The sequence below is a fragment of the Rattus norvegicus genome, chromosome 18, assembly GCF_021556685.1.
Source record: "Rattus norvegicus strain SHRSP/BbbUtx chromosome 18, alternate assembly SHRSP_T2T, whole genome shotgun sequence".
Classification (NCBI taxonomy): Eukaryota; Metazoa; Chordata; class Mammalia; order Rodentia; family Muridae; genus Rattus; species Rattus norvegicus.
The window spans coordinates 63,342,969-63,354,546 of record NC_141551.1 but is presented as its reverse complement, the minus strand read 5'-3'; the positions used below and the strand labels follow the sequence as shown (position 1 = coordinate 63,354,546).

At 46.5% G+C, this 11,578-nt stretch overlaps 1 protein-coding gene across 1 annotated transcript in view; it reads right to left on the bottom strand.

The window, feature by feature from the left end:
- Window positions 1-3,397: 3,397 nt before the first annotated feature.
- Window positions 3,398-11,578, bottom strand: part of Tmsb10l1 (thymosin, beta 10 like 1) — a 98,628-nt gene continuing 90,447 nt past the window's right edge. Inside the window, exon 3 of the mRNA XM_087593694.1 lies at window positions 3,398-3,878. Within this exon, the coding sequence (XP_087449820.1) occupies window positions 3,705-3,878 (174 nt within the window). The 3' untranslated portion in view covers window positions 3,398-3,704. The remainder of the gene's footprint in view (window positions 3,879-11,578) is intronic.

Here is an 11,578-nt window from a genome sequence, read left to right as displayed (position 1 = left end):
CCCATAACTGAAAACAGTTAAGTCGCTGTTTAGATTGGCTAGGCTTGGCTTTGCGCTATACATAACGGTGTGTGTGTGTGTGTGTGTGTGTGTGTGTGTGTGTGTGTGTGTGTGAATGCTATAGACAAGACAGCACCCTAAATTCAAAGATTTATTTATTAATCGTATATAAGTACACTGTAGCTGTCATAAGACACACCAGAAGAGGGCATCAGATCTCATTACAGATGGTTGTGAGCCACCATGTGGTTGCTGGGATTTGAACTCAGGACCTCTGGAAGAGCAGTCGGTGCTCTTAGCCGCTGAGCCATCTCTCCAACCCGCACCCTAAATTCAAGACTGGGCACCTGAGTCCTCATTGCTTAGGTCAAGTAGTACAGCAAGCCCACACACAGGGAACAGCTATAGCAAAATTGAAGTCCCCATGCAGGACTGGTAGCAGAGAAGAAACTACAGACATCTCCATAGATTCTTTGCTGGCTTCTATCCACCTCCTGTCTGTCCTATGTGCGCAAGGACAGCACAGGGCTGGACAAACCACCATCATGGCTAACATCGGCACTCCCCGTCTCCATGGTAACAGGGGAATCACTGTTCTCAAGTTGTCCTGCTGTAATGGGGGTTGTTGTCCTGGGACCTGAGAAAGGAAATTGAGTTCTCAGACACCACCTTGGGGCCTGGGTATTTGGGACAACTGATGTGTGATGTCAGAGTCTAGGGAGAGAGAATATTTTTTGTAGGTCACTTTTAAGTCTTAGTGTGAGATGAAAGACGAAAGACGAAACTTTCTCAGCCCTTCGCCTTCCAGTTTTTGTGATAGAGGGGAACGCTCTCACTGACCTACCTCTGGAAAAGCACATTTTCAACAGCACCGGGCGGCACGATGAGTGGGGCTCTCCAAATGTCTACATCCAAACCCCTTGAACCCACAAACAGGTTGCCTTACATGACAAATGAACTTTAAAAAAATGATTAAGTTGGGCTGGGGAGATGGCGCAGTGGTTAAGAGCACTGACTGCTCTTCCAGAGATCCTGATCCTGAGTTCAATTCCCAGCAACCACATGGTGGCTCACAACGATCTGTAATGGGATCTGGTGCCACCTTCCGGTGTGTCTGAAGACAGCTACAGTGTGTGTGTGTGTGTGTGTGTGTGTGTGTGTGTGTGTGTGTGTGTGTGTGTGTGTGTGTGTGTGTAATTTTTAAAAAATAAGAAATCATTAAGATCTTGAGATGGACCGGGCAGTGGTGGAACATACCTTTAATCAAGGCACACAGGAAGCAGAGGCAGGCAGATACCTGAGTTCCAGTTCAGCCTGGAACCGGAAGAAGCAGAAACTGACCAGGCTACCCTGGAAAGGCTCAGACCAACTGAAGGCCCTGGAAAGGATGTTTGCCAACCCGTTGCGCTGCCCGCAGCTGCGCAGTGCGCTCCAGGTTCCCAGCTTTGTTTGGTGATGCAGCGGTCAATGTGCCATTTCTGCTCCTGTAGTTCACCCCTCACTCGTACTCCTGTAAGTACCCCGTCTTACTCAGTGTTCTGTGAAGAGACACGGGAACCAAGGCAACCCATTTTAAAAAAAAATTAAATTGAGTCTTTCGGAAGTTTAGTTCATTATCAACCCGACCAGAAGCACGGCAGCACACAGGCAGACACAGTAGCTGAGAGTTCTACATCTGGATCCAGTCTCTTCTGAAACCTCAAAGCCCGCCCCTAGGGACATACTTCCATCAACAAGGTCACGCCTCCTAAATCCTTTCCAATATCGGCACTCCCTGTTGATCAAGCATTTGACTTAGGGTCTGCGGGGACCAGTCTTACTCAAACCACCACACAACCCCAATCAAACTCGTTGGCTCACCAAGCTGGACCTTGGTGGTATCTGTACTTTGGTCTGCTGTAGGTTCCCTATCTGGGCGAGTGGACATGTGTGTTGCATTTCCCAAGAGAAAGTTTTATTACACGCTACCCATACTTTGAGGCCAGAGGCAAATGCTGCCTGCTTTCTGGTCACATGAACGTGGAATGCTAGGCATCGTGGCTCAGGGCTTTAATCTCAGCACCCATGAGGCAAAAAGCATGTAGAGCTCTGTGAGTTCCAGATGAACCAGGGCAACACAGTGAGGCCCTATCCCCTCCTTAAAAAGAAATTGTGTGTGTGTGTGTATGTGTATGTGTCTATGTTTTGTCTGTCAGTGTATGCATGTGTGTATGTGCATGTGTGTAATGTACGTGTGTATAAGTATGTGTAGGTGTATGTATATGTGTGTTTGTGTATGCATGTGTGTATGTGTATGTATGTGTATATGTGTGTATGTCTTGTATGCATGTGTGCATATGTGCATATGTGTATGATGTATCTGCATGTGTATGTATGTATATATGTCTGTATGCATGTGTGTGTATGTCTGTGTATGCGTGTGTGTATGTGTGTGTATATATATGTTTGTGTATGGATAATGTTGGGAACAAGGGAAAGAAACATATTCTAAGTACTACCATTTTATATTCAGACTCCATTTAATCATAGGGAGAAACTAAATTCAAGGTCCCAGGCCCCAAGGGAGCCAGGGACTTCCCTATAGCTGAACAACTTCTGTTGTAAACAGTTGTCTGAGTCCAGCCGTTTCAAGGACAGCTTCTCCATCTTTTTGGCAGAGTCAAAACAAGTTCACGTTCCCAGGCCTAGGAGTGACTACCTATCCCACTTCTCCAAACGTTTTAATTGTCTGTTAACTTGTAAAGACTATAGAAACTGCTGTTATCTAAACCAAGGTGCATAAGTCGTAAAAATATATAACCAATTGCCCGTTATGCCCTAATTGATTGAGTACAGCTTGCCCGCTCTTTTGTTCCCTTATCATTCTAAAACTCCAGGCCAGAGTCCAGGAATGGACCTGAGTGCGAGATTGAGGGAAGGACCTGCAGCCAGGTGCCCTGGATAGAGCCCAGTCTCCAGCAGGTTCTCCCTTCTTACCTTATAATATCAAACAACAACTGGACAGCACGGCAGCTCCCCCAGCTCCCCTTGCTTTGTGTTCTCAGACTTTTAAAACGTCGTACAGGCTCCCTTCAGGGAGTTGGTTCAGATCCAAAACTGACCACCCTCCTGAGCACTCAGAAAATGAAGCTCCTCAGAGCTGTCGGTTTCTGTAGTGAGTTTTCTCTAGGCTTCCACCCCTAACCCAACAGTAATGAAGTATGAAGAGAGCTGTCCGAAGGAAGAAAAGATTTTCAAATCCACGCAACGTGAAAGCAGAAGGTAGGACTGAAACTACAGGTGGGAAGGGGGAAGAAAGGAGAGCAAGTTTGGGGCAGGGATTGCAAGAATTGCAGGGTGGGGGACATCATAGGAGTGTGAAAACGATGTAATAAAACCATTTATTTTTTTTTTTTTTGCTGTGAAGTGTGTTTTATTTTTATTTTCATCAATCATACAAATACTTTTCTATAACATCCCATGGTAAACTAGTGAAATTTGGCAGTTCAATGTGTGTGTGTGTGTGTGTGTGTGTGTGTGTGTGTGTGTGTGTTGTGTTGGGGGGAGGTCCCCTTCAGAGACCCAGGGGCAGGTGGCATTGGCGCGGAGTGCCCGGGTTCACAGTGCAGCTTGTGGCTCACGTCCATCTTGCAGGTGGTTCTTCCTCCACATCACGAGGGGGGCTTGGAGATGAAGGAGTGGGGTGGAGAAATCTTCCTAGGCTTTTAGGAGATTTCACTCCTCTTTTCTTGTTCAATGGTCTCTTTGGTCCACAGGGTGTTCTTCTCCTGCGTCTCAGTTTTCTTCAGCTTGGCCTTATCGAAGCTGGTGATTTCCCCCATGTCCGGCTCATCTGCCATTTTCTTACAACTCGTGGATTCTTGTTTCCACTCATGTTGCTGCAGAAAGAGACAGCCATTTACTTTTTATGCTAACTTTCTGTTTTGTATTGTGTTTTAAAATGGGGGTTTCTCAGGCTGGAGAGGTGGCTCAGTTGTTAAGAGCACTGCCTGCTCTTCCAAAGATCCTGAGTTCAATTCCCAGCAACCACATGGTGGCTCACAACCATCTGTAATGGGCTCTGATGCTCACTTCTGGTGTGTCTGAAGACAGTGACAGTGTACCCACATACATGAAATAAATAAATCTTTAAAAAAAAAACAAAAAACAAAAAATCGGGGGTTCTCTGTGTAGCCCCAGCTACCCTGGACTCGTCCTCTAGACCAGACAGGCCTTGAATGCCTGCCTCTGCCTCTTCTGGAACTAAAGGCATGTGCCACCACCGCCCCGTTTTATGTTAACTTTTAACAATAATAACCAAGAAAAAAAGATAATCCACGGCCTAATTACCATGATTCTTTAATCAGATCAAGCCCTGAATACTTTCATGTTTGTTTTAGATAAATGTACTTTACAATAGTTAAGGCCTGGGTCACTGCTGCCTGTCTAGCCAGCCATTTTACGTATGCTGTTATTACTGTTACAAGGAAACTTTCTCTTGTGCTCTTACTAGGAAGCTTTCTCATGCCAGAGGTGATTGCGTAGTCTGTTATCTTCTATGCGTTAGTGTTCTTGGAAACCAATCACAGTAGAGGTCAGTTAGAACCGTTTGGTCTAGTTAGCCACAATAGGCTTGGACCGGAACCAACTGCCCAGCACCACTTCCTGTGCCTGTGTGTGAGCTTTTACCAGTTTTGTCTTTATAAGCTGCCCCTGAGATGGACCCCAACATAAGAGAGACACCTGCACCAATATAAGAAGCTTTTTGAAATAAGACTTCCATTTTGAATGGGGATTGAATAAAGTTTTAAGTTCCCAAGACCTCCCTGGGAATTGACATTCTACTTGACAGAAAGAGATATGTATGTGGGCAACTGACATCCTGGTTGACAAGTTGGGACATGCTAGACAAGTCAAGGCCCCCCACCACAGTCTAGTAACTCAACCAATGGGGACGCGGTAAATGTACAGCAGAGACATATTCCTAAGGAATTCCCTTCCCTAAATCCTGATTGGTGAAATAACTTGGCACAGATGTTTGTGAATTTCAGAGCTCTGTAGGATCCTGGCTCAGGGTCGAAATCACCTCTAGTCTATGAGTTAATCAATCGGTCCCGGGGCAAATGCTCAATAAACTATTGACTGACTGAGATTGGTGGTTTGTGAGCCAACTTGTGGACCCCAATGATAATAACTTTATTAAGAAAAGATCATGGGGGGTTAGGGATTTAGCTCAGTGGTAGAGCGCTTGCCTAGCAAGCGCAAGGCCCTGGGTTCGGTCCCCAGCTCCGAAAAAAAAGAAAAAAGAAAAAAAAAAAAAAAAGATCATGGGCCAGGCAGTGGTGGCGCATGCCTTCAATCCCAGAACTCAGAGGCAAAGGCAGGCAGATCTCTGATTTCAAGGCCAGTCTGGTTTACAATGTGAGTTCTAGAACAGGCAGAGAGCTAGCTACACAGTGAAACCCTGTCTCGGACAGATCAAACCAAACAGAGGAAGGGGTTGCGGGGATTGGGGAGTGGGGTGGAGGAGATGCTGTGTGAGTGTTATCTCCAGTTTGCCAAGGAAAAATAAAGCAAGAGCAAAAGCCACTGGGTACAGACCTACAACCCCCCATAATCCCAGGAGTAGAGAGGCGGAACCAGGAGGATCTCAAGATTAAATTGAGGTTGGGCTACACAGAGAGAGAGAGACCTTCTGTCCAGAAAACCAAAGCCAGAAGAAAAGCGAAACATTCTTATGGGGAGGGCTGTGCTCTTGTACAGTGACGTAGGCAATGATCCAAGTACCACGCCCTTATCGACGGATCAACAGGTCTTAGGTTTGACTCTATTGTCCTATGCTGCAGACACCTGACCATTTAGAAGTTGCTCTTCCAAGCTGGCGAGATGCTTTGTAGGTAAAGGTGCTTACTGCCAAGGCCTTGAGGACCTTAGTTCAACCCCCAGAGCCCACACGGGGAGACACCCGCTCCCCGCCTTGTTCTGTAATCTCCACAAGCATACCAGGGCACGTGAGCGCACAATGTATTTTAAGTACCTATACAAGTTTAGAGGCAGCCGCAAGACAGTGGTGAGTCTTGCTGGATTGCCACCCGCCACCCACCCGCCTTTGGGTGTACGCTCAGGAGTAAGCAGCTTGAGCACAGCTAAGTCAGAAGGGCCTTGCATTAGAAAACATTTTCTCCTAACATTACCATGAATTTGGCTTGTTTGACCCAGGGCGTATCAACCCATCTTAGGGTTCCTATTGCAGTGAAGAGACACCATGCCCACAGCAACTCTTCTAAGAAAACATTTAATCGGGGTCTAGCTCAGTTCTGTTGGTTCGGTCCATTAGCATCGCGGCGGAGAGCATGACAGCACGCAGTCAGCCATGGTGCTGGAGAAGGAGCTGAGAGTTCTGTATCTAGATCCACAGGCAACTGAAACATCACACTGGTCGGGCTTGAGCATCTGAAACCTCAGAGCCCCACCCACTAGTGACGCACTTTCCTCCAGCAAAGCCACACCCATTCCAACAAGGCCACACCTCCCACAATGCCAATCCTTATAAGCCCGTGGGGGCCATTTTCTTTTCTTTACTTTTTTACACATAACATTTTTATTGATTCTCTGGAAATTTCACATCATGCACCCTGATCTTAATTCCTTCCCAGTCCTTCCCTGTCTGCCCCTCCTTGTGACCTACCCCTGCTGTGCCTATTCATGAACCCCAAAAGACCATCAAGGAGCCGACTCCAATCTTAGTCGTATTAGGGTCTTTTTATTCACAGTTGAGCTTGGGCCACGCCATCGTCTCTGACACAGCAGGACAGGAGGGTGAAGTCCAGAACCCAGTTTCAAGCAAGCATTTATAGAGGCAAGAAAAAAAGCAAGGGGGTTCCTAGCCTGTCACACATCTGATTGGGGGTGGGGTGGGGCTCTTATGGAATTTTGTTGCCCTTTAAAATAATTGGCTAGTGCTGGGAACCAAACCATAAACTTCTGTTTTCCTCCTGATTGGTGGTTGTTAGGGAGTGAAGGGTCAGGGGCAGGCTTGTGACCTGGAAACTGGTGTTAGATACACATTTGTTGGGGAGTAACCTGGAAACTCATGCTGGAGAGTTCAACCTTAGGTTAGGTTCTCTAAATGGAGTCTGAACCAAAGATCTGGTCTCTCACCACCACCCCCTTCCCGCAAAGAAGTAAAAATAAAACTATGCACAAGTCCAATTTGTGTTATCTATATACTCACCCGGAGCATGGTATAACCCTCAGTGGCCAGCCCCTTAACTAGGACTGAGTCCTTCCCCTCCTGTACATCTTCCAGGAGCCAACAATTGTGGAGAACTACTTTTCAGCATCCCGGCACACTGGGCACCCCTTTAATCCCAGCACTTGGGAGGCAGAGGCAGGCAGATCTCTGAATTCCAGGCCACCCTGGTCCACAGAGTGAATTCCGGGACAGCCAGGACTACAGAGAGAAACCTTGTTTTGGAAAAGCAAAAACAAAACAAAAACAAAAACAAACCAAAACAAAACAATGACAACTGAAGAGTTCTACTCAGGGGCTGTTGCTTTCTTTGGCGGAGAGGGGGTTTTGATTGTGGGTAGGAATTGTCACACGAAGTCTCCCAGGTACCTCCCAGGTACCTCCCTCTCAACCGTACATCTGCAGTCTTTGATATCACAGCAAAAGTAACCTCCTTGCTCTTCACAGTCAATGGAGCAGAGAGCAGTTTCTGATGATAGCACGGATTAGGAACATAGCTCCGGATGCTGTAGGACCACACATGCAGACAAGGCCTTCGGAGGCTGCCTGGACCACAGACATCAACATGGCTTCGGGCGGCAGCACAGACAACAGACATCAATGGCCCTTGGTGGTCACTTGGACCATGGGCATCAACACAGACCCCAGCTGCACAAGGGCATCGGATCCAGACATGGCCCTTAGCAAGAACCCAGACATCACCATTGACTCCTGTGGTCGCATAGGTCACTCACATCAATAGGGCTCTATGGGATCGTTTTCATGCAAACCATCACACAACCCCACTCTAATCCCTTTTATACTTTAGGACAGAATGCCAAAGGACTTCCCTTCTCTGCGTGCATCGACTGAAACTGGTTAGTACCAAGATGACTGCCAAAGTGATACCAGCCAGCTTCTAACTTCTTTGCAATCCCATCTGCCTGGCATTCAAATGCCAGGAGAGACAACACAATTGCCTTGGCAATGACGGGCTAAAATCATAAAAGGAGCTAGAAGGAGGTGCTGCCTGAATTCCTAGAAGATGGGGCCCATTCTCAAAAAGCCCACAGATATCCCTCCCATAGCCTACCCTTCCCATTCATTTCTTTTGCCTGTAACTTCTCAACCCCCAAAGATGAGAAGTTGATTTTCGAGTTTATCTCTGACTTCTATTAGGGTCTGAGAATAAAATCTGGTTTTGCTGTTAAACTGGCATTTGTTATTGCTTCCCACAATCTCTCTCTCTCTCTCTCTCTCTCTCTCTCTCTCTCTCTCTCACACACACACACACACACACACACACACACACACACACACACATACACACACGCACACAAAGATCCAGTTTTGGGACAAGAGCTGGTAACATTAACGCTCAAGAGAGTTATTAGAGAAGCATTTGTTTGTTTGGTCAGTTGAGTTTTTGGTTTTGGAAACTGATCACCAGGCTGTTACCTGGGCTGGCCTTGAATTTGAGGCATTTTTTTCATAATCGCACGTAAGGTTACAGGCCAAACATGAGTCACCACGTCAGCTGAGGTGACCGATCCCGAAAACTCCTGTGGAGGGTGAAGAAGGAAGGAACAATGAAGGAATGTAGACATAAGACTGCCAGCCTCAGAGTTGGATGGTCCCCATAGACTAGATAGAAGGACCCTTGTTCTGGGCTCAATCACTTAGTCCCCAGGATCGTGCTCAGTGCCTCAGTCCTGTGATTTCCTTCTTTCTTTTTCTTTCCTTCTTTCCCTTTCTTTCTTTCTTTCTTTCTTTCTTTCTTTCTTTCTTTCTTTCTTCCTCCCTTCCTTCCTTTCTTCCTTCCTTCCTTCCTTTCTCTCTTTGATACTTTATTTACTTTTAGTTTAGGTGCATTGGTATTTTGACTGCATATATGTCTGTGTAAGGGTGTCAGATATTGGAGTTACAGAGAGCTGTGAGCGGCCATGTGGATGCTTGGATTTGAACCCAGATCCTCTGGAAGAGCGCTCAGGCTGGAGCCATCTCTCCAGTTCCAGTCCTGTGTTTTTTTTTTTTTTTTTTTGGTTCTTTTTTTCGGAGCTGGGGACCGAACCCAGGGCCTTGCGCTTCCTAGGCAAGTGCTCTACCACAGTCCTGTGATTTCTGATGAGGCCCAGATCATAGTGTATGAGATAGATATGGCTTAGAGTTTATTAGGAAGTAAACTGGGGTCAGTCGTCTTGAGGTAAGAGTTGTTATCATTCAGTGGACTTGATTAGGTTTGTTTTCTCTGCCAATTAACGAATTAAAAGGCAGGGGAAATAATCTCGAGTTGCCGACAAGCAGCAGCAGGGGAAATCTCACAGAAACAGCCTAACAACGAAATGCTTTTATTCAGGGTGAAGAAACACTCACACACAGCAAGATACACACGGAAAGACCCTTCCCAGAGTGTCAGAAGCTGGCCTCCTTGAGGGCTGAGTGCTTTAAAGGTCTTCAAGGTCTTCCTCCCTTAATTTATGGTTGGTTAGTTTAAAAGAAGATAGGGAGACAGATAGGCCTGCAGCGACTCAAGCTGCCCTTAAGTCTTTGAACTTGTTCAACTAACTGGTCTATGTACAGTCAGGGTAGGGACTGCTGCTGGGAGAAAAAGACCAAGCTTTAGGCCTACATCTTCAGACAGGAGTATGAGGAAGAAACCGGAAACTTGCTGTCCCTGTTATCTATTTAGTCTTGGCCTCTCTTTTTTATCCATCTGCCTATCAAGGATCTGTCTAGCTTCTAGTCCCCCAAAGTAGATAATGACTACTGGGACCATTGTGCTACTCTAGATTTTAGACAGGATTTTATGCCTCCTGAGTAGATAGATTCCCCTGAGGAGGGGTGAAGTGGAAAGCCGGTTGGATGGCATTTTGCTAAGGCAAACACGCGTTGAAGGGACGTTTCACGTTAAAGTGGACACAGGTGTGAAAGACTAAGGCAGACTCGTGAAGGAACATTTAGCTGAAGCAGACACAGGAGAGAGGACGTTCTGCGAAAACAAGCACGTGAAAGGACACGTGGTGAAAGATACTTTGCTAACAACATGCATGTACTGGTCGGTCTTACATCATGTGGTTGAGCTGCAATTGTTGCAACGCCATAGAGAGAAATGCACTGAGAAACTTCTGGAGGTGAGCTGCAGTTCGTTGCTGCTTCCAAGGACTTGGGCTGATTGGATGCACGTGCTGAGGCAAGACCTGTGCTAAGGCATGAGCCGGGCTGAGGCAAGACACATGGAGGACATGTGATATTTGGAGGGTATAACTAGGACTCCACAGAGTGACAGAGAGAAATCTTGGCGTGCTGGTTACAGCTAGCTGTGCAATGCTTGTAGGTCTCAGGTCTTCTCTGATCTTCGCGTCCCTGAGAGAGGCACAGCTAAGAACTCCTGGTGTTCTTCCTGGTCCCTCCTGCTGATTCATGCAGAGGCTGAGGCCCGGCTGTCTCTGCTAAGTCGTGTCATTGCTGTTGCCAACCTGACTCTACTGAACTGCTGGTGTATCTATGAAGGGTTTGTGAGTGGATCGAGCTGCCACTGCTGACCTGTGAAAGGAGCTGCTGATTTCCAGACAACACAGATGGGAGTTGCTCCAAAGAACCTTTCTAAACAGATCCACTTCCCTGTATCCTTTCTTTCCTACTACCTCTGGTAGTAGATGGGCTACAAGGAAGGGTAAAGTGTTTAAGAACCATCATTAGGGGTTGGGGATTTGGCTCAGTGGTAGAGCGCTCGCCTAGCAAGCGCAAGGCCCTGGGTTCGATCCCCAGCTCCGAAAAAAAAGAATTAAAAAAAAAAAAAAGAACTATCATTAAAAATAGGACTTGAGGGCTGACGAGATGGCTCAGCGGTTAAGAGCACTGACTGCTCTTCCAGAGGTCCTGAGTTCAAATCCCAGCAACCACATCGTGGCTCGCAACCATCAGTAATGGGATCTGATACCCTCTTCTGGTGTGTCTGAAGACAGTTGCAGTGTACTCATATACATAAATAAACTTAAAAAAAATAGGACTTGAAAATTTTAATTTGTAAATTAAAGTTACAGAGGGGCATTTTCCTGTCCAGGTGATTGAGAAACCCTTTGGATTGCCTCTTAAAGGAAACAATAGCGAAATGACCTTGCTCTTTTCCAAAAACAAGTCCAGCTAGGACTTCAGGGAAATTTAGGAAGTTTCCAACCAGGGACAACTCACGGCTAAAATTCTGGGGTGTTGTTTGTCTTTGGCTTTGTTTTGCCTTGTTTTTAGAGTTAGAGCATGGAGCCTTGGCTTTGCCGCAGCTCTCTGTCTCTCTCCTGTACTGACAGACTCCCTACTGGGTCATGGAAGACAGGATTTCTCAATAGAAGTTAAATTTATATCAAAGAATTT